This window comes from Aspergillus sclerotioniger, assembly GCF_003184525.1.
Source record: "Aspergillus sclerotioniger CBS 115572 chromosome Unknown BO94scaffold_31, whole genome shotgun sequence".
Taxonomy (NCBI): domain Eukaryota; kingdom Fungi; phylum Ascomycota; class Eurotiomycetes; order Eurotiales; family Aspergillaceae; genus Aspergillus; species Aspergillus sclerotioniger.
This window is the reverse complement of record NW_020291021.1, coordinates 149,172-173,069: the sequence shown is the minus strand read 5'-3', so window position 1 is coordinate 173,069 and position 23,898 is coordinate 149,172. Positions and strand designations below refer to the sequence as shown.

General features: G+C 51.1%; 7 protein-coding genes across 7 annotated transcripts; 2 read left to right on the top strand and 5 right to left on the bottom strand.

Moving 5' to 3' along the window:
* Positions 1 to 1,937: 1,937 nt before the first annotated feature.
* Positions 1,938 to 9,661, bottom strand: prp8 (U4/U6-U5 snRNP complex subunit PRP8). The gene is made up of 2 exons (XM_025617428.1): positions 4,860 to 9,661; positions 1,938 to 4,798 (listed from the first exon to the last, which is right to left on the bottom strand). Exons 1-2 carry the CDS (start codon positions 9,420 to 9,422, stop codon positions 2,300 to 2,302), a joined length of 7,062 nt encoding a protein of 2,353 aa, XP_025463557.1. The 5' UTR covers positions 9,423 to 9,661; the 3' UTR covers positions 1,938 to 2,299.
* A 260-nt stretch (positions 9,662 to 9,921) lies between these two features.
* Positions 9,922 to 10,693, top strand: BO94DRAFT_475055 (60S ribosomal protein eL34; the record flags this gene model as incomplete). Its single annotated transcript, XM_025608546.1, has 4 exons — positions 9,922 to 9,945; positions 10,007 to 10,020; positions 10,189 to 10,312; positions 10,502 to 10,693. 4 exons carry the CDS (start codon positions 9,922 to 9,924, stop codon positions 10,691 to 10,693), a joined length of 354 nt encoding a protein of 117 aa, XP_025463556.1.
* A 277-nt stretch (positions 10,694 to 10,970) lies between these two features.
* BO94DRAFT_234690 (uncharacterized protein) lies at positions 10,971 to 12,016 on the bottom strand. The gene is made up of 3 exons (XM_025606319.1): positions 11,788 to 12,016; positions 11,456 to 11,663; positions 10,971 to 11,389 (listed from the first exon to the last, which is right to left on the bottom strand). Exons 1-3 carry the CDS (start codon positions 11,934 to 11,936, stop codon positions 11,243 to 11,245), a joined length of 504 nt encoding a protein of 167 aa, XP_025463555.1. The 5' UTR covers positions 11,937 to 12,016; the 3' UTR covers positions 10,971 to 11,242.
* A 1,314-nt stretch (positions 12,017 to 13,330) lies between these two features.
* BO94DRAFT_538844 (uncharacterized protein) lies at positions 13,331 to 13,960 on the bottom strand. The gene has a single exon (XM_025612574.1). The coding sequence runs from the start codon at positions 13,944 to 13,946 to the stop codon at positions 13,740 to 13,742; it is 207 nt and encodes a 68-aa protein (XP_025463554.1). The 5' UTR covers positions 13,947 to 13,960; the 3' UTR covers positions 13,331 to 13,739.
* Positions 13,961 to 15,898: 1,938 nt separating this feature from the next.
* Positions 15,899 to 17,324, bottom strand: BO94DRAFT_627502 (forkhead box transcription factor). The gene is made up of 2 exons (XM_025617427.1): positions 16,655 to 17,324; positions 15,899 to 16,590 (listed from the first exon to the last, which is right to left on the bottom strand). The coding sequence occupies exons 1-2, from the start codon at positions 17,240 to 17,242 to the stop codon at positions 15,991 to 15,993; spliced, it is 1,188 nt and encodes a 395-aa protein (XP_025463553.1). The 5' UTR covers positions 17,243 to 17,324; the 3' UTR covers positions 15,899 to 15,990.
* A 1,683-nt stretch (positions 17,325 to 19,007) lies between these two features.
* On the bottom strand, positions 19,008 to 20,900 carry BO94DRAFT_559790 (splicing factor cactin; the record flags this gene model as incomplete). The annotated part of the gene is made up of 5 exons (XM_025614100.1): positions 19,008 to 19,025; positions 19,089 to 19,121; positions 19,183 to 19,809; positions 19,860 to 20,336; positions 20,400 to 20,900. 5 exons carry the CDS (start codon positions 20,898 to 20,900, stop codon positions 19,008 to 19,010), a joined length of 1,656 nt encoding a protein of 551 aa, XP_025463552.1.
* A 264-nt stretch (positions 20,901 to 21,164) lies between these two features.
* Positions 21,165 to 23,377, top strand: BO94DRAFT_524724 (uncharacterized protein). Its single transcript, XM_025610285.1, has 2 exons — positions 21,165 to 22,141; positions 22,196 to 23,377. Exons 1-2 carry the CDS (start codon positions 21,221 to 21,223, stop codon positions 22,955 to 22,957), a joined length of 1,683 nt encoding a protein of 560 aa, XP_025463551.1. The 5' UTR covers positions 21,165 to 21,220; the 3' UTR covers positions 22,958 to 23,377.
* Positions 23,378 to 23,898: the final 521 nt, after the last annotated feature.

The window sequence follows — 23,898 nt, the reverse complement described above, 5'->3', positions numbered from 1 at the left end:
ATAATTCGCCCCCTGTCAGAACAAGGACCGTCGTACGTCGTCGCAGCAACTCCACCCAACGAAACGCCAATGGCGGATAGAGAACCGTCGTCGGCGAGACATCCACCTGAGAAAGGTGATTGGGAATGACTAGCGGGAGGGAGCTAGTTTGCTCGGAGGTGGGCCATTTCCTGCTAAGCAGGGAGTTCCGGCCGAGCCCTTCTTTACTCGAGGGGATGATGATTGATGGAGCAACGACCCTGGTCGGGTCTGGTCTGGTCGGGTCTGGATAGATAGTACTCCGTACTCCGTAGATAGTGTACTAGTACCTATATAAAATCCCGTAGCCTGGAACGGGCGCGGGAGCTCAACCAACAACAGCAGCAGCAGCAGCGTGAAAGTTAAGAAAGGCACACTGCAAGCAACTCACCTCACCTCATCGAGATGCGCGGTGGTTCGTTCCCGTCGACTAAGTAAGACTATCTCGCGCAAGAAAAAGGTCGCGGGTCAGGCTCGAGCCTAAAAACCCGTACCCACGTCTGTATTTCCCCTTTTTGCCTGGCCTCACTTTTTTATTTTATTTATTTATTTTTTTTTTTGGATTCACTTTTTTTTTTCTGAGCTGCGCCCCCCCTTGGTGGTTGGTTTGGTCCTGAGTCGAACTAGACAAGGAAGCCATGTCCCTTGTCTGCCTGTGATTAGCGGCCGTCAAAGCCAAAGGAGCAAGTTTGCCCTTTTTTGATGAGAGCTTCCTGTCAACCTTATTTGCTCGAGGACGGACTCTAGCCGGTCATCACCAAGCTCGTGGACAAGCCCCCGAGAACGGTCGGAGGCCGGGAGCTTAGCGCGTATGTGTATGGTGGGTGTCATGATTGTCATTTGTCTAATCCTTTCATCTGAAGTCCGCGAGACTTGGGAAGAGGCCCCGAGAGCCGGAGAGAGAAAGCCACGGCAGTTGGCTAGGGAAAAGGTTACTATTTGATGAGGCTTTTGCGCACACGCCCGCCCCAAATCCTATTTCCGCCTTGGTCAATGAGCATCATGATCCTAAACAATCATGGGAGCTGCTTATACACAACATGTAAGACCAGACCCCTCTCAGACTGGCTGGCGTAGAAGTAGTAGTCTCAACTAGGCGTGTACTCCGTACTCCGGACTGGATTGGTGACCGGTGGATCCCATCCGCCATCGTATCTTGCAGCCCAGGGCGAGTTATCCCGACGGGTCTGATTTTTGACTTTCGTCCCGAGATTTGAGTCTATGAGGCACTGGTGAAACAGCACAGGTGATCACATTGCATTAAACCATTAAACCACTGCAAAAACGAAATGAACCTGAGGAGAATGTCTTAGATGGCCCAGCCAGCCAGTGCGTTGGCCAGACCGTTGCAAATGCCTCGGATCCAGCCGGAAAGAATGGCGTGGAGGAGGAAGTGAAGCAGGGGGGGGGAGGCGTTTTTAGCAGCAGCCGTGCACGGCACGGAGAAAGCGAGAGTAGTGAGTGTGGTGAGTGGTCAGTGGTGGGATGAATAATGGGGAGGGGAGAGGGGAGGAGGGAAGAGGGAGGGGGGGGGGAACAAACAAGTCAGGAGCACTAGGGAAAACTCACCAAGTCGCAACAATCCTTTCCCCCTCCCCAGCCCAGGCTCGGTCAAGTTCCAGGAAGGGCTGATCCCCCCAGGCCCCCCAACACACGTCAACCAACTCCCCCCGACAACGTTAAGCATCTTGTAATTTGTTACTAAATGACTGCTAGGCCATTAACATGATTAACCTACTGTCGAAAGTGGACTCACACATGGTGCCCATATTGCGCGGATGGATCATGGTGCTTGACCGTCTCCTCCGGCCGGCTTAGCTCTCCTTCACACACCCACATGGTCGATCCCCTAACTCTTAAGGCGGGAATATTTGCATCACACTAGATAATTCTCCATCCGGAGTACTCCATAATCCATACACATGGTGGGATCCATTGCATTGCAGGCTCAACCAATTACCGTTTTGAGTGATTAGCATCTACTATAGTAAAACCTACATCGCTACCTCCTGTTCTACTGTACATCCCCTCCACTGGAGCTCCATCTCGCCTGCATTGCCTGGATCATCATCCCTCGCTTGCCGCCAAGCATCAATCAATAATAATAGGATGATGAAAAAAGAAAAAAATCATAGTAAAACACATGAGAGGATTTTGTATGCTACCTACATTAAAGTGAAAAAATTGGGGAAAGCAGAAAAGGCTCAAAAGGGGGAACCACAGAAACAACGACGTAATAAATCATATCGAAACAAGTCGTCCAACGCCATCCCTTCGTCGCTCACGCAAAGTTATCAGAACGGTCAACCCAGATATCTTCCAGTTCCGCAAAGTTCTGGAAGTGCAGTGGACGATGCTGGTCGTCGTAGAATTTCAGCGGGGTGTCGATCTTGACGTACACCGGCCGCTTGTCCACGCTACCAAAGGAGCTGCCCATAAAGCTGTAGTTCCAGACATTGTCTTCCGGCACCAGGAAGTATCCCCGGATCTTGTCACTGAGCAACAACTGGCACTTCTCTCCCATGCTGGTCGAGAACCCTTGCGGTTGATCCGAGGTGGTATCCCTATTCTCCGCTCCCCACTTGTAGCCCTGGGGCGTAAGGCCCCATGCCGCCAGAGACACGGATCCAGGGGTGAAAGACACCGTCATGGTCACCGTCTTCTTGTCCCACGATGAGTGGGCATTCATCAAACGAGAATGCTGTGTAACATCCATGGCCGTCATGTAAGGGGGCTCATTTCCAGAGATGGTGTGAATAACACCCAGAGGCTCGAGGTTGTTGAGATAATCGTGCTGAGGCAGCTGCTGAGGCAATTGAACTTCACGTGTATTGCCAACCTGAGGGATCATGACAATGGTGCGAATTTCCTTCACCTGGTCGTTATCAGGAGGGGAAGTACCGTACAGGTAACCAGCAACCTGCACGCGGAGGTCGGCAATCGTGATGAATCGCTTGAGAACGTTCTTCGGCATGATGTAGGTGTATCCCTCGTCTCGGACTTCATCTGACGAGATGTAGATGTTGTTCGCTCTCGTGCGGAGGTTGGATGTTGCAATTGCCCGTGTACGCCACTCAGTCTTGGAGGCAAATGACTGCTGCTCATACTGAGATGTGGTAGTGACAATGATGTCCTCACCACGGACGTTCTGCGTCTTTGTTGTAACAGCCGTGAGCTGCTTCTGTTCCTCCTGCTGCTTTTCGATCTCGGCCGCCTGCTGTCGTTGCAGAGAAGGCGCACTGATCTCCATACCCAGAATGATATCGCGGACTTCACTGCTGGTCAGACTCTGGACGTTGACATTGTTCTTCTTGCCATAGTCGTTGAGAATCAGATCACGCAGCTGCACTTCAACCTTCATCCAATCTTCATCCGACAGCGAGGGCCAGATATGATGCTCCTGAGTGATAACACTCTTGTCGGGCCTGAGAATAATCTTTGCCTTGTCGATGTTGACATGAAGAGCTCTCAGGATAAGAATCAAACGGGAGAAAGCGATGTAAGGCGAAATGGACTTCAGCCACTCATCGTAAAGGTTGAAGAGAACCATCTGAGGCTCCGTTGCCCGAAGAATCATATCCGCAAGCTTCTCAACCTTCATCGCAGCCTGGAAAGGAAGCTGAAGCTCGGAAGCACGAATAGAAATATTAGGGAAATCCAGCAGGTGAACTTCCAACGGATCCAACAGACCCTTGCGGGTGACAATCAGCTGCTTAGGCTGTTCTTCAACAGGCAAGGACCGGATGAGGGCCGCCACTTCTTCTGCCGTCTTCCACTTGGCCAACTGACCCAAACGCTTCTGTCCTGCCCAGACACTGGTGTGAATGATCTTCAAGAACAGTTGTCCAGTTCTGGGGTTGAAGATGAAGATGGCACCGTTGATGGGCTTGGTCGTAAGGTTACCTTCGAAGGTCTTGTGGATGGTGACACGGTAGACATTGGTATCGTCAATGAACAGTTGGATCTGCGGGCTGAACAGCTCCGAGTAGTTCTGGGAGTTCAGGAACTCCTGGTTGCTTTCGGAGGCATAGAGCTGCAGACCCTTCCTGATACGTTCTCTCAGCACATACAAGGCAGGGTTTGCCTTCATGACCTTAGCCATGGCTTGCTGAACCAAGGTCTTCAGACCAGGGAAGTACTGGCCATAAGCCGAATACAGGTTGTACGCAAGGTCAATACCAATCATCAAACCGGTGGCAGAAGGATAGATACTCATGCTATCGGTGGTGTAGTCGAGATACTTGGCACGGACATATCTTTCAATGTCGTGGGAGTCGTAGTCACCGTATCTCAACTGCACATCAAGCCAGAATTTGTTCGTGGTGGTTGGCTCGTAGACGTCCTTTGTATCGAACAGCACGGAAGGACGGGTGACGTTCCACTTGTTCGTCGCGAAAAGCAAGATATCTGCGCAAGAGCTGTTCATCTTGTACGACTTACGCGGGTGGATGGTCTCCTTCTGGACTGTTTCGATACCCAGCTGTTGAAGCTCCTGGTCGAAGACTTGACACAGATCCATGACGACAGACTCGTGAATCTTCTGCCACAAGTGGGCACGGAAGATCTGAATCAACGAAATCTTCAAGGTGGGAATCTTGCCGTGCAAGAAGATACCAGTAAGATCCAGTTGCACCTGGAAACCAACGTACACGTTGGCACGGTTAATGGTGGGAGACCACCACAGGGTGAAACGACGGTTAGGAATCTGGTTCAAACCGGATCTCTGGGCGTTGGTGAGCTTCTTGAACTTCATCGATTCTTCGAAACCGGATGCACGTTCCTGGTAAATAGGTGAAGTTAGTACTTGTTACTCTTGTAGAGGATGATATTATGTGACTAACCCAGAAGAGACCTTCCCAGGATGGGAACGCCGTTGCCTTGAAAAGGGTGTGTTCCAAAATGGTCTCAACACCACCAAGAGCCTGAATGACGTCGGTACGGTAGGCATTCAAGTTCCACAGCTTTCCATCGTGTCGCTGGCTTGTCCACCAGAACGGGTTGCTCTTCATCAGCTGGTACTGCTTGAATTCGGCCCGGAGACGGAAACCCTTGTCGAAACTGAGCGTGCTCCGATCCTTCTGGAACAGAGTATTGATACGCGGAAGACCACGGTCCCAGCTGTCCTCCAAGTCCTCCAAGGTCAAGCGTCGGTTCTGCTGTTGAGCCTCCTGGCGCTTCTGGGAATACTCCATCCACACTCTCTGAGAATCGATGAACTCAGCTTCCCAGGGGATAATGTAACGGAAGATATTCGGAATCAGAGTCTCTTCATCATGGGACATACCCGCTCGGAAGTGAGTGATGCCTGTATCCGTTTGCTTGGACCACCGCTTGTCGCTAGCGGGAATGAGGATATGGGATCCAGAGATCATACCCAAGCCTCCAAGCTCCTTGGGGGTATAGAAAACGGCGGGGGGGAAACGCGAAGGCATCTTGGAGTTCAGGCCGATCTTGACACGGGTCTGGATCTTGGTCTCGCACTTCACGATCGTATCCAAAAGGTTGACAGTTGATACGGCAGCTTCACGGTAGTAGGTGAAGAGCGCAATCAAAGCCGTGTTCCACTTGTTCGCGATCTTGGTGAAGGTCGTTGAACCGGACGACATGAGAATCTGACGAATCCGGTTGTTGAACTTCTGGATATCCTCCTCTGTGACCTGAAGGAAAGCATGGGCTGTCCGTTCCTTCGTCGAGTTATCGACCAAGGACCAAACGCTATCCTTTACCGAGAACTCTTCGTTTTGGTTGCGGCACTTGGGAAGAATACGGACTTCAAACCCGGACATGGAGAACAGAAGGTTAGGATTGTCCTTGCTGTATACGCTGGCGAAAGTATCGTCCCATTCGATAGTGGTGATTGACCTCGGCAGACGGTTTTTAAGATCCCAGAAAACAGCACGGCCCAAATTAACATCGTGGCGCATGAGACGCATTCGACAATCGCGTGGCCAGCACTTCTTGTTCTTGTACCCGATGACATTTTCGAAGTTAGGATCCGGATTCTCGGTCAAGAAACGCTGGATCAGGTCTCGAGACTCATCGGCATCAAATCTTAGGAAGACCCAGATCTTATCCACGTAACGTGTGTATAAACGGATCGGATGCTTCGTCTCCGTGGCACGGTCTCTGAATTGCAAGAAATCGTTCGGACTCTGCGGGGGTCCGGCCATTTCACTGGCTCTCTGCAAGCCGAGAAGCAGCAAGTCGATCATCAGGCCATAGTACTGGAAGACAAAACCAGAGAACTGCAGACCACGGATCAGACCGTAACTGTTGGTATGGTTCATGTCCTTGTAGCTGAGCTGCACGTTATTCTTGGAGGTGATGTAGTCAGCCAAGTTGTGGTCCATGATCAGGCGAAGCATTCGGTTTAACAAGGTGAGATCCATCTTTTCGTAGACCTTCGACAGCTCCGTCTCGATCATAACATTCGTTTCGCCATCCGCAGTCTCCCAAACGTTGGACAAGTTGTTAATACCTTGAGCCCACTTGTAAGTCAACAACGGAGGCACTTCAGAATCCGATGGCTTGATCCAGGCGGGGAACAAGTGGCGCTGTTCTGCTTGATACCACAAGTACTGGTCGAGATAAGCGTCGGTAATCTTTTCAATAGGCTCCACATCGTAGACGGGGTTGATGTGACTGTAGTTGTCGTTCATGTCGATGCCGACTTCCTTAAAAGCTCGCTGGGTCAAGAGGAATCGCTTGATTCTAGCCAGTGTTGTTCCGGGAGAATCGTACGCCTGCTCAATGAGAGCAAGTTCCTCACGCTGACTCTGGTTGAGTCTACCCTTGACAGAGTAAGATTCACGCAGACGTTCCAGAGCAAGGATCAGAATCTTGGTGTCATGCTTGTAAGAAACACTAGGGAAGGGAATCGGAGAGAACTTGCGCGACTCGAGCCAGTGGACCATGGTAGTATAAATAGCCACAGCTTCCTCGGATGACACGTAGGGACCATCCTTGAGGTAGTTGTGCTGGCGTTCTTGCTCAGACTTCAGCCACAGTCGAGTGAGTCGACCAAGGTTCTTCTTCGCGACCGTCTTATCTACCGTGGCACCACGGCGAATACGTTCACGGTTGTAATGAGCGACAGAAATCCACCAGTCAGCCTTGCTCTTGACGTAACGGAGAATTATGTTCTCAATGGGTGCTGGGAGACCAGGAACCTTCCAGGGAATGTTACTCTTCCAGCATCTCCATGCTTCCGACAGATGTTGAAGGACTGTGTTAACCTTGTTCTGCTTGATACCCTCGGGCATCATGTCCATGAGATCGGCCATGACAGATGCACGGAGTTCAAGGTCGAAGTGAGACTCCACACGCTGCTTAGTGACGGTCTTGGCAACGCCCTTGCTGTGGCGACCCTCGAACTGACGAGACAACAGGTTTCCAAGCCATCTCTCGAGCAGAGGAATGATACCACGCATGAAGAACAGCCAAACACGCCATGCCGGGGCCCAGAAACCACATCCAGGGCCCTTGCCCACAGGTCCCGAGTTGAAGCGGTAGTAGATCAAATGCTTGAGATCCTTGCAAGAACGAATCTGGTGCATCAACTTGTACTTGTAACGGTACATACCAGTCAGCTGCCCGACGTGGTTGAATGCATACAGGATGCCGTCAGCCAGCTGGAAGGCATCAATGTTACCCAGACGATATTGCACTTGGGCATCGACGATCAACTTGGTGAGACGAAGGATTTCTCTCATCAAGTGGAAAGCATTTCCGAAACGGGACTTCTTTCGCTCCTTGGTTGTCAAAGTCTTGACGGGCTTCAAGTTGAAGTTGTAGTCAAGATGCAGGTAAGTCAAGTTCTTGCGGTGAATCAACAGGTTAAGCATGTTGAATCCTTGACGGCAAACTTGCAGACCAGCTTCAACCCAATCGATCGTTGTCTGCTGGAAGAACTTCGTCGACTTCAAAGTCCTCAGTAGATTTTGCTTGCTTTGGGCCTTGGGCTTCTTCTTGTGCAGCTCATTGAGAACGTACGTCTTGAGCAACTTCTGGTATGAGACACGGACTTTGACAGGCTGACCCTGCGGGCAGTGCTCCAGATACCACTGCTTCACCAAGGGCACATCCTGTGCGCGCACCATCTTCCCAGAACGCTTGTTGAAGGGATGAGGGGCCCACCAGAGAGCGATGGCGGACGCAGTATCGGGGGTGTAGAGTTCCTGATCACCGAAGAACGGCTCGAAGTCGCCAGGGAGTTCAAAGTCATCCTCGTTGTTTCCTTCGCCGAAGATCTCATCTTCATGACTGACAGTGATATTCTTAGGCGCGACGGACCGGGAGGAAATAGGGTTGATGACAGGGTCGAAGTAGAAAGCTGGAAGATTAGGGTCGTCGGTCCGGACATATACAACTTGAGGGTGAGAGTACCAAGAAACCTTTACGCTTCTCGGGAGGGTATTGTACAGGAAAGGGTAGGCAACACGGTATTCCGTCCGGATAGGGGCGCGGAAGATAATACGGTCGATGGCGTTGAATTCACTGAAATCCTCGTCATTGGGGTCGATATCTTTGTACAGAGGCTCGAAGCGAGGACCACCGGGGATAGCCACATTCAGCGCCTTCGCTGTGAAGAAACTGTTCAAGTCAAACATATGGTGGTAGTTCTGATCAACGACATCACTCAGCAGCTGGTGACTTAGTCGATACAGAGTAGCCATCTGCGGCAGTGACAGGTTCCAGTCCTTGTAGCTCGGCCCATTGACATGGGGAGTGTCTAGCAGAGGACGATGATCGTAAAACCACTCGTAAACAGGAGCATCCTCCGACTCGTCAAGCTCCATCTGAATAGGTTCCAACGGCTCCACATCTTCAATGTTTTCCGACCACGATAGCGGAGGTTCTTCGTCGTCAAAGGGAGGAAAGCGCATTCTCTTGAAGTGTCTGCGGTCACTCTTTTCGCGCCGCATGCATACCCACATGGTTGCCCACTGGGCGTGGAAGACGGGCTCAATAACGCGGGGAGTCTCGTTGACCAAGGTCAGGCAGCCGTTAACATGATACAATACCTTGACTTCCCTAGCCGACTCCCAGGGCATAGGCATGTTCTCCAACAGCTTCAGAACGGCATGGGGCATGAACTTCAGCGCACCGAGGTAGCTACGCTTCTCGTTGCTGAACTTCTTTTGCGACACATCGCCAATGTCTCTGACGATCTTCCGTAAATGCTCCGGCGGCATATCCGCCTTTTGTGTTTCGACAAATCCTCCCTTTCTCTTCTCGCCGAACCGGTTTCGTTGCGTCCGCAGCCATTCATTCTTCTTCTGGGCAAACTTCGCGACAGTCGGATCCGCAGGCGGTTGATATCCAGGTGGCGGAGGAGCCAAAGGCATGGAAGGCGGTGCCGATGCACCCCAGCCCGGAGGCGGGGGAGGAGGCAATGATGCCATTGTGAAAGGTTGTTGATGGGGGGAGGACCCTCTCTGCCAGGTCGACGGGTGATGCTCGTGAACCAGTCGCGTCAAAGATCACGTCGAGAAAGGTCGTGACTTATCGCGAGCTCATCGGCCCAAGCTCAGCGATGGGGGGGAATAAAACAGGGTGAAAATATCGCGTCGGAGAGATGAAGCTTTGCCCGGAAGAAGATGAAACCACTCCTGGACGATCCCCTTCTCACGACGGGTGATAGGACAGCGCTCCAGTCTCTTCTTGCTCCTGCCTCGATGAAGCAAGTCTGAAAAGAGGTGGCGGCTCTGCTCGGACCGGCGCTAGGCCGCGTTGGTGTTAGCGCGTTCTCGCCAAATTGGCGCTAGCGCGGCCGCCCAGGGCTCCGAGCGAAACCCACACAAATCCAGATTACTGCGAGAATTCTACGAGGTCAACGACGACAACCGACGACGCCGCCGCCAATCTCTTGACCACCGACCTAGAGGTTCAAGGACAGACAAAATGGCGAACAACAGACTCCAATACGTGAGTATAACCAATTCCCTAGATATTTTGCGAACAGCATACTGATCTTTTCGTTTTGCAGCGCCGCCGGAACCCGTACGTTTGAATTTTCCTCTTCCCCTCGTGCTCTGCTTCTCCCACCAGTCTTGTCAGTCGCGACGGTGCAGCAACGCTTTGTTCGAATCCGACGCGATGATACGCTTCTGTTGAAATCTACACGCCAAGATATGCGTGAACAGGATATTGATGGAATTTTGTCTCCAGGTACAACACGCGGTCCAACCAGGTCCGCATCATCAAGACCCCCGGCGGTGAGCTCCGTTACCTTCACATCAAGAAGAAGGGCACTGCCCCCAAGTGCGGTGACTGTGGCATCAAGCTCCCTGGTGTGAGTGCTCCCGAATGATATCTGTTGAACAGTGGTGTGGATGGCTTGCTTGGATTGGTGGATCATGATGGGGGTGTGTGCGTGGACTGGCGCGACTGGGCGCACGAGGAAACCAAGAAGAATCTTACACCACTGTTCGATGATGGGAAATGAGATCAAAAATGGCTGATGGTTATCGTGACCTTTTAGGTTCCCGCCCTCCGCCCCCGCGAGTACGCCCAGATCTCCCGGCCCAAGAAGAACGTCAGCCGCGCCTACGGTGGTTCCCGCTGCGCTGGTTGCGTCAAGGACCGTATCGTCCGTGCTTTCCTGATTGAGGAGCAGAAGATCGTCAAGAAGGTCCTCAAGGAGTCTCAGGAGAAGGCTGCCGGCAAGCGCTAAATGCATCTTTGATGGTGTCTTTGTGTTTAGAGGAGCGAATATGGGAAATTTAAAAATGGCTGGGCATGGTCCTCTTCAGTGAACAGACGGCTAGCACGACGGATAGGGTCGTGATCAATGAATTTTATTCATGAATTGAAATTTCCATTTTTTTTGACTGTGATTGAATGACGCAAACGGCGTCTGTTGCACCGTAGAGTTCATCCGTTTGGATGCATACATCCACGGCCGGTGAGCTGATACACCGCCAGTCTGCTCTACTCAGTTGATGTGAAGTGGCGCCAGTAAACGCGGTTAACCAGGACATACTGTTCAATTGGATGCAATGTCCATGCCAGTGGATACCCTCAGTTACCAGGTGGATAACCTACCTTGACCGTGACACCAAATTTGAGGTACCGAGCATGCTCGGCGAGCCAAACGGAGCTCTTCCTCATCACGCTATTTGCGGTGTTTTGAAAATGGCAGTGCTACCCAGCTGTTCAATTCGAAAGACAGCACGATCACAAACAGCATGCGACAGCGCGTGGCGTGTACTGCAGTGCGATCTCAATGCTGGAAGCATTGAACGAGTCTCTGCATACCCAACCAAAAGGGGAACCAGTGACATACTTCTCCTTGGGGGGGGGGAGGAGGAGCAGCACGTGTAAAAGTACCAAACGGAGATGGTCGGTGGGTGGTCGAGATTATGTCATGCTTCAAATAGATGAGCTTCAAATGAAGTATGTACGTGGATGCATCCAGAACCACCGATGTACGTACAACCAGAAGTACTCTCTTACCTGACCGCACATCATGTCCGGCTTTGGAGACCTGGTGGAGGGGAGGGGGAAAAAGAAAGGAAAAAAGCATGGATAGGAGGGCATCCTTCCACTCCGTGTACCTGGATGAGGATAGTATGACTAAATGGCTTGCCTTGTGATACCTGAGTTTCCTGGACGGGCTGGCTTGACACCACAGGCATACTGGCCTGTACGCAGAGGGACTGGCACATCAGCATACCTAAGACGAGACGAGTAACTCGGACCGAAGGATCGGAGAAAATATAATTGTGATACTCCTTGCTGAGTTTAAACATCAGGGTAGCTCCCTACCTATTCATTGTCAATCCTCCGGGTTCGTCGCCTTTGTCCCATTGTGCACAATAATAGGCGCTGGATTTTATTATTGGAATTATTTTCTTTTTCCCCTTCTTTTCCAAAGACCGGCTCGCGGCAAACAGAATAAATCCATGAATCATCATGACAGATTCTGGCCACTATTGATTTATCCTTGACCCCTGTTCGGATTCAAATGGCATGCAGCTGACAGGCAGTATGACAGGCGCGTTGGCTATCGGCGTCGGGGTCGGTTGATCATCCGACATGAATCCACCTGCGGCTGCTGTGCTATCCAGCCATCTGTCAGGAAGGCGAGTGGGCGTCGACTGGACCGTGGCAGCCCGGGAGGGCACCGTCAGGTTGGCAAGAAGAAATCCAGTAGCTGAGGTGACAGGAGGCTGCTGGAGGCCAGCTGGTTGGTTTCTCGACTCCAAACGACTCAACCAGAGGCAGCACCCAACAGACCATTCATTCCGCCTGGTTGTCTTGTCTTGCCTTAGTGCTCATTTCTTGCATTCTACCCTCTTATCTTCTGACGCCAAGGATGTCTTCCTCAGTCTCTCTCCCCCATCATGGCGTATCCCCTGTCGCCAGCGGTGAGGAGTGTTTTATTTCATCTTCGCGCGCTTTCCTTTCAGCTTTCCCACCGAGTGTCATCTGATGTGCGTTTCATGTAGGTACCTGCCCTTGCTGGGGTTGGGAGTGGATAGACTGGATAGAACCAGATCCGCGGGAAGTCCGATTTGCAATAATAGCTGAAGATTGATAATAATGAATGTGGTTATTGGCATTCTACCCAACCCGACCCGGCATACGCACACGCTCAGTAAGCTTCTCGGCCAGGTTACTTGGCTATCTGGCATGTGCTGTGGTGACACCAGCCTTAGCCGCTGCTGTGACGGTCTTGAACCCGATCTATAGTACCTCACAACATGAGAGAGGGGGAGGGGGGTTGTTTTGTTTTAGAACACCATCAAGTATCGAATGATGGCGTGTTGAGTAGGTCCTTAGGTATTGGCAGGTATCACCATGTTATGCCCCGATCGCACCACGGGGATTGGGGGGCCCTTCATGCAAGATACAGGATATATCCTGGCACGTGCAAAAGTCGACTGAGAAGGCAGATGAAGGCAACTACACCTGATTCGGTAGGTTAATTTCTAAACCGGGGGCCGAAATTTCTGTTTCAATTGGGTCACTTGGTCTGTTCGACAATCGACGGCCCATCGTAGGTACTACTGTGATGAGGAGAAGTATTTCTAAACGCCATCTTTGCATGTCGATACTAGTAGTCGCTGCCATTGGCTGAAGGGCCGATTGGAGAAGAGGGGTGGCGAAGGATTCGACGGATCGCGAACAGTCGGGACGGCGGATTCTCGGGGGGTTCTGTGGCGTCCAGCTGCTGATTCAACTTGCTGAAGCCACCAGGGATGAGAGGGAGATTCGTGGCTATGTTAGAAACCACACCTGGCACTACTAGTTCTTCCACCGCCGGGGACAATCTCATTGATACTTCGGGTGACGACTCGCTAGCCGCCTCTAAATATGTTCTTGCATCCCTCGCAGGCAGGTAATATCATTCCTAATCTTATCCGCTGTTTGCCGCGGTCAGTTCTAGACTCCAACCCAGTGCATTGGCCAGTTTAACACCAACGTGCTGGTATACCTATATCTATTCTCCTTACAGGGTCCAAGCGTGATTAAGCATAGTGCTCATCGTCGGATGCGCTCTAACCCGACCGTCCATGCGGAGGGACCGAACTGGTGCAGATTAGCCTTAAATATCCGGCGCGGCCCGTTTTCCTAAAGCCAAAAACTGATACTCTAAAGTAAATTAAAGGGAAAAGAAGCCTTGGGGGGGGGCAGAAGGTACTTTTTGCGCGCTGTTGCACCGAGCAACTAAAGTCGGATGCGCATTCCCAAAGTTTAATAGGCGCCGTGGATACTTACTGATGTGACGGATGGCTGAAGGAGGAGGAGAGGGAAGAAACGGAAAAAGCAAAAAGAACCATTCCAAGGCCTCCCAAGGAGAAACCTGAAAACCAGAGGCCCGGCAGCGATCTAGTCCCGGCGTTTCTCGGATTGAATCGCTGACGAACACTACTCCTAAGCGAGTAAACGGTAGAGAAGCCCGATGTAGCTAATACGTCCATGCGTTATGAGAGAACTAGGTAGGCATCGTGGAAATGTCAGCAATGATAGATAATTGATAACCAATTAACTAGTAGTAAGCTGAGTGTTCCAGAGAGAGAAAGAGGGGGAGGGAGTGGGGGAACCAAGGAGATAACCGACCAACTACCAAGGAGCCCGGCCACAATAATGATTCCCTTCAGTTGCGTTGATTTGTCTACCAGCGCCCCGCCACTCAGATCGAGTAGGTAGTAGATAGTAATAGTAATTACGCCGTCTGCAGGATGAACATCATGCACCTGCCTGGGGTTTGACATGACACACAACCTGCATCACTGGCGAGCGTTGCCATGCTGGCTACTTCTTCTTATGGTGTAGGTTGAGAGTTCACCCTGATCTATACATGCAGCAACTAGTAGTAGCTAAGCAGGCATGCTACTCTAGTGCTTTCATAACCTCGCATGCCCTGTCATTTCTTGTCCTGCAGACCTCCAATACCCGCCAGCATGCTTGGCAGCCCTGGTTCTCCGTGAGCCGTCGAATCTCATTGACGGACCCCGGCGGTTCTGTTCATTAGTACTGCTTATTGTTTCATCCGATTTCATCCTGCTCGTTGGCTACCCGTTCCGAAAATATGGAGATGGGCGGGGGGGATATGAAAACTCGGACACTAGACTTGAGCTAAGTCAGTAGCTGCGCTACTAGAGTATGTGCAATGCGCACACTTTCCTGCGTTGACAGGATGCACTCACCAGGGGGGTGGAGGACTGTAGATAACTGGGAGAGACAGTCGGGAAGAGCGAGGCTAGGCTCGATGGTCGCTGCCCGCCAGATACTAATCGAGTACTACCTCCGTAATGTATCCGTATCGTGCCACTGGGTTGAAGGGCAATGACCCGTAATATCACTCACTCCCTCGTCGAGCCAGATCGGAAATTGACCGCGTGGGTACTAAGAATGAAGATTAATCACGAGGGGTTTCGATGGCAAGACCATTGCAGACATGCCGCGTCACAGAGCCTGATTGGAAGCAGACCGAGTACGGCTCGTTTTTCCGCCGAATGAGAATGCCTCGCCGGGCCTTTCTTCCCCATGATGGTCCTGTACGCAATAATGAGTCGTCGGGGGGAGGGGTGGTCGCTAAGCAACTGACCAGGACCGGAGCCTTAGCAGCATGTAGTTGGTGTGGAGGGGAAGGCAGGGTGAGAACGGGATTTGAAGCTGGGTTGAGACATGAGGAACTAGTAGATCCCTTGGGCACCCATCGCGCATGAAAAGGGAAAACGGGGGGAATGGGGGCAGGAATCTCGATCAGAAACTGCTGCGATCAAACGGGAGAAAAAAGGCGAAAAAGTACTGGAGCGAGAAGAAGGCCGGGTGGAATGGTAGTAGAACGAAGAGACGCCGGAGATGCTGCGTGCATCGCCCTGCATGCAGATGAGCTACCAAACTTTGCTGAGTGTTGACAGCCTGAGGGCTGAAGGGCCCAGATGCGCCTCGAGCCCGACAACGGCCCGTGATTGACATGGACTTACGATGGATTCCATACCATCGTGGCTACACATGGATTCCTGCCTCATGCTTCTAAGTCAGTCCTTTTCCAGCGTGCATTCACAGCAGAGGTCTCTTCCTCGTGGCTTGCATATCCACTTTATCTACGGACTACCACTGCCCTCTTCCCCCTGTTCCCTCCAAGCCAGGCTGGGGGTTTTTTGAGCGAGAAGAAAAAAGCAAATAGAGTAAGAAAAAACAGAAAGGTAACACAGGTATTTCAAGTGCCACACCTCGTACCTCCTGTACCATGAGTCCCGCAGCGGACTATCATCCAGAACCAATGAAGAATGCGGCCATACGAGCGTAAATTAAGGACTAAAGAAAATAGGAAGACAAGAAAATGAAGGGACGAAATTCATGTAATAATAATTATGAAGTATCGAAATTATGACAGGGGCCAATGCCCCGTTCAAACCCAACAAGACAGGCTATCAATCCGCTACAATAATACATCCAGCATGCAAGTCAGCCAGAAACCCTCTAGTATCTACTCCGAAGTGCACCGAGCCTATGCTATACCCCCATTTGAAGATCTGCGGACATTCCGGAACCAGCCAGCAACCCAGTGGGAAACGAATGGATCGCTCCCCATCCAAGAAACCCAGAGTCCAACGCAACACAGTCGGGCCCTGATCCCGCCATGTCGCAAAAAAGGGGAGCGCATGGAGAAGGATCTGCGCAGCCAACAACGCTCCCCAAATCAAATGGCTCGGTCGATAAGCGAGTCCCCGGCGTGGTCGGTCCTGATACTTGGAAGGGTGACACTACTGTAATCCCCGTCAGTGCCGTGGCCGTGGTACAGTATTGGGCATAGACATTCTTTTGCGGTCGCCGTTGTGATGTCACCTGTTGCCGACATCTTTCTCTTTGCAAATCGTCCTCACTCATACGTCCACGAAACCTAGCTTTGATTTTCGTAGCCTTACCCCCCTTGGCCCCGGACCGTTGACGTTGGGGAGCCGGCGGATCCGAGCTCAAGGCCTTCCTGTAACTCGCTTGCTTCCTGTACCGGGTTGTGGATTGGACGCCATTCTGGATGGCTTCATTCGTTAGGCGCCAGTAATTCACGGCTTTCTTCCCAGGTATCGGTTCTTCCCGGACAGCCTCGAAGCCCTGTAACATAATGGATTGTCTTAGTACATTGCCTAGGAAGGATAAGGGAACAAGGGGACCATACCGCATTCATGGACAGGTTGTGTCGGACACTGTTTTGCCAGCCTTTCGAGCTATGGTCTCTCCCTTTCGCAGTATTTTGCTCAAACCAGTTGTATATCCCCTGAAGTGACAGCTTCTTTTCGGGATTTGTCTTGAGAGCCATTTCGATGAGTTTGGAGTAAGGCTTATCATCAACGTTATCAGGGGAGTCCGGCTGGTCTGGCTTCAGTGAAGGGTAGGTCAAAGCCGAGACAGCTGGAGACAGTGGTGGCAAGCTCGATGTAGGACAAGCCGTTTCAGAAGTGTCAGATCGCGCCATCCCTGACGATATGTGATAAGAACTAGATTCGTGTGAATATGAGGGGATAACTCCCGGCTCCCGTAGCCAGTCCAAGGAAGGTTTGCTATCATAGAGACGCCGCAGCCCGGGCTTAACTTGTCTCGACCTAGAGCCACCAACTCCCAGCAAGGTGGATGGTCCTTCAGGGACCTCAAGACGGTGCGAGGGAAGCAAACGAGGCAACCCACGTTCTGACAATGGAGTGGGCACTGGAAGTGACGGGGGGAGCGCCATCTTCCATGGATTCTGTTGATGGTGAGACAGAGACATCGGCTCCCCTGGACTGTTAGAGCTAGAGCTCGTCCAATTCCCGACTGTTGAACAGGGATCGCGATGGTGAGAAGGGTCCAAACGAACGCCATCCGAGACGGAGGCGGGAGGGGCCACTGTTTGTCTTGCAACCTCAAGAACCCCCCGGCCAAATGGAACTGAATCCGAGGGTAAGCCGTGAGGGGGGTAGAACCGATCCATGTCGTCCTCCAGGGTGAACCAAACTTATCACAATCCGGATCAAGAGCTCTGACCAGGCAAAATGGCACCTGAGGGTTGATTCAACGAAGGGGAAAAAAGGAATATAAAGGATTTAAGGGTACGAATTGTGCCAGGAAGGTGAGGAAGACCCTGTGAAATGGGGATGTCAAGAGGGGTTGGCTAGAAAATTAATATAGAAGACGTGTGACCACTCAGGATGAGGAGTCTCTGTAGTTCCCTTGGAGCTGTGAGGCGAAAGAAATGCCAGCTCATAAGATATCTTGTCTTTTCTTTTCTTTTTTCCCTTCTCCTTCTGGGCTGCACAGAGCCAGCAAGCACAATGCATTTCCCTGGCAAACAAGAGATACTCTATAAGATGGAGGTAGATTTGCCTGACGAACCCCAGAAGTAGCAAAAGCAACGAAAATCTTAAAAATAGTAAAAAAACGCACCAAGAAGCAGATAGGAATTTTGAAAAAAAAATATAATGTCAAGAGGGGAAAAAAATAAAATTAAATAAAATCAAAAATCAAAAATCTAACAGGTAACCCAACAGGCACCAAGAAGCAAAAAAAAACAAAAAGACTCCATCATGTGCACTGGGGATGTTGTGGCCAGAGCTGCTTCGTTCTACCGCGGGAATCGCCATCCAGTGGACGAACAGCGATTCAGCGCTGCAGCGGGCCCCAAACAGAGGCCGGATCTGGGACTAGTACTGGGTACAGGGGCCTGTCTATCATGGCAGCCGTACTTTGGTTTCCTACTACAATGCTGGACCGACCGGGGGTGGTGGGAATAACTGGTGGATGGCGGCCACCTGCAGAAGAAGTCCTGCGATTATTGCGCTAACCATGACCACTCAAGAACAGAGATAGGCCGTCGACAATCTCGCGGATTGCCATTGGGTCACCTTCCTAAAAGCCATCAGCGCTTTTGAAATCTATCCTGCAGATTCTCCAGTCAATTCCCGATTCCCCGACCAGCCAGAACCCTTAGAGCAAGATGCAGGTGCCATGGTGACACCTTGGAAAAGCCGCACCCACTATTGTTGCGGCCTTTTATTCTTCCGTGAGGGCGATGCGAAGTCGGTCAGTCCAGGCTATTTAGAGAAGGAAACAAAAAGAAAAACAAAGAAAGCCCTCTCGTATTGTCATTCTCCACCCGATCGGCCGAAGACAGCGCCCAGATGTTGAGGATTGCAATTGGGGGAAGTTAAGGAAGTTGGGGAAGTTGGGAGGTTCCGAGGTGATGAACGCAGAGGGGCAATGAACAGGGTGCCCTGGGAAGACTGCGGTGCAAATAAGCATAGGCCGCTACGCACACGTGGAAACTTGGATCTGCGAGGTCCGATAATGTGGTTTCATATCGATATGATACATCCTAGCTTGGCCGAGATGGGATCCAATGCCGCTGGTGGTGGTTAAAGTTTCCAGCCCAATAATATTATGTGGTCGTGGTGGTGGACGACGGATCCCGAGTGTGGTGGAACCCCAGATGATCAGTCCCATCCCGACTGCAGTATGTACATACACAACACTCCCGCCCGAATCCTTCAGGCGATAGATTACTTCCGGTAGTAAATCTGGGGGGTAAAAACCATCAGTACATGTGAGATGCCACGTTTTAAAAGGCAAAGGGTACTCACTCGCTTGAACTGAAAGTGTAGTTGCAGGATTCCCTGGATTCAATCAAGTCAGTCTCTTTCTGGCCCGTTCTCAATCGATCAACCCGGAACATACTTTGTCAAAGGTACTCTTGAAGCCTCGTTCTCTCTTTGCACTGTAGTCCCATTCCTTGTCGACAATCCGAAATGCGATGTCTTCGTAGGGGGGTCCAGCCATGAAGCGAATCAAGCAAGTATCCTCTTCACCGGCTGCTGCGAAAGATTGACCACGCTTCCGCCCATGCTCTCGTTCTATGCGGTAGGTTGGCGCTTTCGCTTCGTCAATCAGGTCGGGATAAAAGATGTTGAACTTGTAACCCTGTACAACTTTGGGAGGCGGGTTATCGTGATCATAATGGGTCTGGTTGTATTTGTTCCACTCGTAGCCCATTTGGACACGGTTAAAGTACCGTGGTTTGCGGGGTCGGTATTTGCTCGCCCACTGTGGCTGGGAACCCGTGCTCACGGACTCCTCGCCGGTGAAGATCTCTTCGTTTTCATTCACTCCCTTGGCCAACTCTCGCTCATAGAGCGCCTTAGTTGCTTGCGAGAAGTCTTCGTTGGGAATCAAGGAGAAGCGAGTCGATGCAGTAGCAATGGGGGCGTTCGTGGCTTGATTTGTGGTAACCACCGATGGCTTTTCAGCCTGTCGCTGGCGGAGAGGAACGAACCCCATCTTCAGGATCTTCTGGCGCTCACGAGCCTGTATAGGGTCAGTACCAGTGGGTTTGTGCAGGAGCGAGTGCAACCTACAACTTGATTAAGGAATGCGGTTTCGTCCACTATCTCTAGGACCTTATCTTCTGGTCGGATTTGAAGCAATGGATCGGGGTCGAGTCCACGATATTCGCCACCATCAGCCGACTCTCCATCATCGGGGATCGCTTGAATGTCTGGCGCCAAAGGGGCCAGCTTCGCCCGGACAGATGCAGCTTCGTCGCATTGCTGTTGGCGCAGTCCGCGAACCCTCTCATCTATGACAGCTTGGTAGACCTTCTTAAGCTTTGCACGGGCCTTCCAGACGGTAAGGCTACGCAGAAGCTCTTCCCAATAATCTGTATCGATGGGCTCGTTGGAGTCCAACTTATTCCTAACCTGAATCTCAAGGGCCTGGAGTTGCTCGTAGGTTTTAGGACTCAACAGCCGGTTAATATCAGTAGCGACAGAGCTGAGAGCACGGCCTTCGGGGGCAGTGAGTTTCTGACGATCTCGACAAATCACTTTCATGGTCTGCAGTTAAGAACAATCAATCAGCGTAGAGCCCCAATATCATGCCAAGTAGAAGACCCGTACCTTCCAAAAGTCCCTATTTTGCGAATTTCTCTCAAGACTCAAGAACGTATCGATGTCCTTCTCTAAGTCGAGGAGCTGTGTCTGGGATAGTCCCTCGAACACGCCATCCGGGTCCACCAAGTCGAGCTCCGAGTCCGCGATCTCATCGTCAAGGGGGTTCCTTGTCGGGTCAATAACCCGTAATGTGACAGTAAGCCAGTCGATGGGCTTTGCCCGACCCTCCTTCACCCGGATTTCGGCCTTCTTCTTCGCTTGCTTGAGGACAAAGATGTCCTCCTGAGCCACCCACTCACGTACTTGCTCGTCTTCCTGAAGTTGGTTGAGCCGGAGCTGGTCTTTCATATTCCGGGGCCGGTAATGCGACTGTTCATCTCCGTCTCTTCTGTCATGATATCTATCCGTGTCGTCGTATCTGCGCGGGGCCTTCTGGGGATGACGCGAGGATGGAGACCGAGACCGACTTCGCTTCGAACCCGTCCGGTCGGGAATTCGTGATGACATTTTGGCGCCTCACTGGAGTTAGCTATTCTAGAGAAGCAAGCAGTGGGTTAGTGACGCCAGATTTTAGCGGTAGATAGCCGAATTCTTGATGTGAGCTGACCGAGGACCATGAGGTTTGACATAGTTTCCTCCAACCTTTCTGGAGAACGGGTTCCGCGCACCTAAAGCGGGAGGTATAGCGACCGGCAAAGTTTCCCTTTCAACCACGTGCACTTATCGCTTTCATGTGATCCACCGCGGGAGCCTGGAGAAGCATCCTTTACCCTCTTCTATTTACCTTGGTATAACTGAGCGAATCTCCCTCAAAAGGTGCCTGAACGATGTCTTTGAAGTGGCAAAGATTGCACATATCCAATCACGAATCCGCTCCGCTTCTTCTGTTCAGATATTCGGTCTCCAAAGATGAATATCAGTTGTATATAACTGACCTTACGTACATCTGGTCTGAGTGTCTAACCCGCCAGCATATTTTGAGAAGAGCTGCTGAGAATAGTACGACCATCGACCCCAGCGAGGACCCAGAACAGCTCACTGTATTATTGCAGAAAATAGGGGAGGGTCTCCGCAATGAACCTGGAAACTGTACGGCGCTGAGCCATGGACCAGGGAGCGATTCTCTACAACTGAGCACCTCAACAAACTTACCAGCTCCGCTTCAGCCTTTGAACTGGAATATATACCTGTCTAAAGAACCACAGTCCTCATCGACTGCTCAATTACTTCTTCCGCTGCTCAAAGCGGAGACCGGACGGGAGTCACGCCAACGGGGTCTAATTGAACTACTTAACAAGAAAGATTGGGTGCTGACGAAGCTATTTGACAAACTCGAAGCCATGGGAATTGATACCAGCACTGTTTTTCCTGGTATCACTGGACTTCGAAGCAGTCACAAAGGCTCAATGATGTCACAAGCTGCTAAATATATCAAAGGAGTAGCGCCTTTTGACGAGCAAGCCTGGCTAGATGAGACCAACGCACTGTCTCTTGACCCCGGACTTGCATCCACCCTTTTGGCAGAAACATCGGGCTCTAGCATTGAGGACAACGGCCAACAACTTGGACATATAAAACCAGCACCTGAAGGATGGTGGAAAACGCTTTCAGCGACTAACGTTCCCACTACCAGCAAGTCGCCCAAGCAGAAGGAATACAACCAAGCCGTAGATTCCAGGCCCTCACAGGACTCAACACACCTGGAAACAACAGGTTATGGTACGGAGACTGAAGATGACGAATTTGAAGTACGTCCCTTCCCCACAAACGCATGGTTTCTGTATTCACAGTTTGTCTTTTAGCGACAAGAAACGCCCCCAAGGCTGAAACGTCGACCGACCTCCAAAGACAAATCACCCTCCGCTCGGCTAGATGAGGAAACAGAAAGCGACGACGAAGATGTCAAAGGAAAACAAAGTCCAGTGAAATCGCCTGCACCGCGAGAGAACCCCCCAGCAAAGCTCTCAAATGGCCTTGGAATAATTGGAGGCAGGAAAAAACAGCCATCAGCACAGGAATCTCCGCAACCATCATCGCTGTCCTCACCAGATGTTGACACACCGGTACTAGCTCCCAAATCACCTCCACCTCGGCCCAACAGCGAAGAAACGGAGTCAGAGCCAGACGAAGACGGTCAACCTGCACCATCATCACCAGCGCCATCCAAACCTCAACCTTCAGTTATCCCACAAACGAAACGGCGCGGGCTAGGAGTGATAGGTGGTCGAAAGAAAGAAAAGCAAGCCTTACCCCCCCTCCCATCGCTGGAATCCGAACCTTCAAGTAAGCCGCAGACCAAAACTCGCGGGCTAGGAGTGATAGGCGGCAAGAAGAAGGAAAGGCAGACCTCACCACCACCACCGGCACAGTCCCCCGAGCCACAAACAACCGCCCCTAAGTCACACTCGCCGGCTCCCAAACAGCCAAAGGCATTGTTGCCGCCACCCACCGAGCAAGAGAAAGAAGAAACAGAACAGGAAAAAGCGGACAGGAAGCGTGATGAATTGAAAAGACAACTTGATGCAAAGAGCAAGGCTCCGACGAAGAAAAAACGGAAATTCTAAGTATCGATCTTGGCAAGTAGCATCATTTGTCCTGGCTATCTCTTGGGATACCATGAACGCGATAATTTGGGTTTCAGAACAGAACTACAAGAAAATGAACGAGTTCTATCTCGGGATAATTAGGACTTCATCACACATGATTTCAAAGTTACTTTGGCTCCTTTGGGGCTGCGATCTGTATAGACTGATGTCAGGGGGAGGTTTTGGTCATGACTACATATTGGAGAAATTGATTCAGGGACATATTATATTCTGTAAATGTTCGGAAGGACTAAAACAAAGGGTGTTAGAAGGTCCTGAAAGCGCACAAATTTGTTCATCTCTTTTGCATACCAGGACCGTGTCCAGAGAATGAGATTTTATGTACTATAGCAAGCACAAGCCATTCCTTCAACCGCGCGTTTTCCGACATCGCAGGATATCACACCTATTACATTGCATGGGAATCATTCAATTTGCTTTATCTGCTGGACCCTCTTGTACTCCCACTAATTTGCTCGGGTACCGCTTTATTGGGCGTTCATACCACCCGTAATAGATCAAAGGGAACTACATGAGGGATTGTATGGTGTTATACGAGAAATGGTCTGCATTCTATGTATAAACTTCGCAGTCGTGGTCTAGTTGGTCTCGACGACTAGAAAGATGGTCTCCTGAAGGGGCTGCGTTCCAGTATAAGGCATCCATCATTATCATCATCACTACCTGCACCTTCTTAGACAACCTCATATTCATACAAACGCTCCCAGCTAATATACCGATACCTACTGTACAATGTTCCCCATTCTTTTCTTCCATAGATGCCATCAATACAGTCAGTCCCCCCTCAGAAACATCTTACTTACCTAATTAACAATCTAGAAAAACAAAAGTCAGCGACTTCAACCACGGTGTCACAAAGACCATGGTCACCTGGGTGGCCTCTTCTCCCTAGCTGGAGT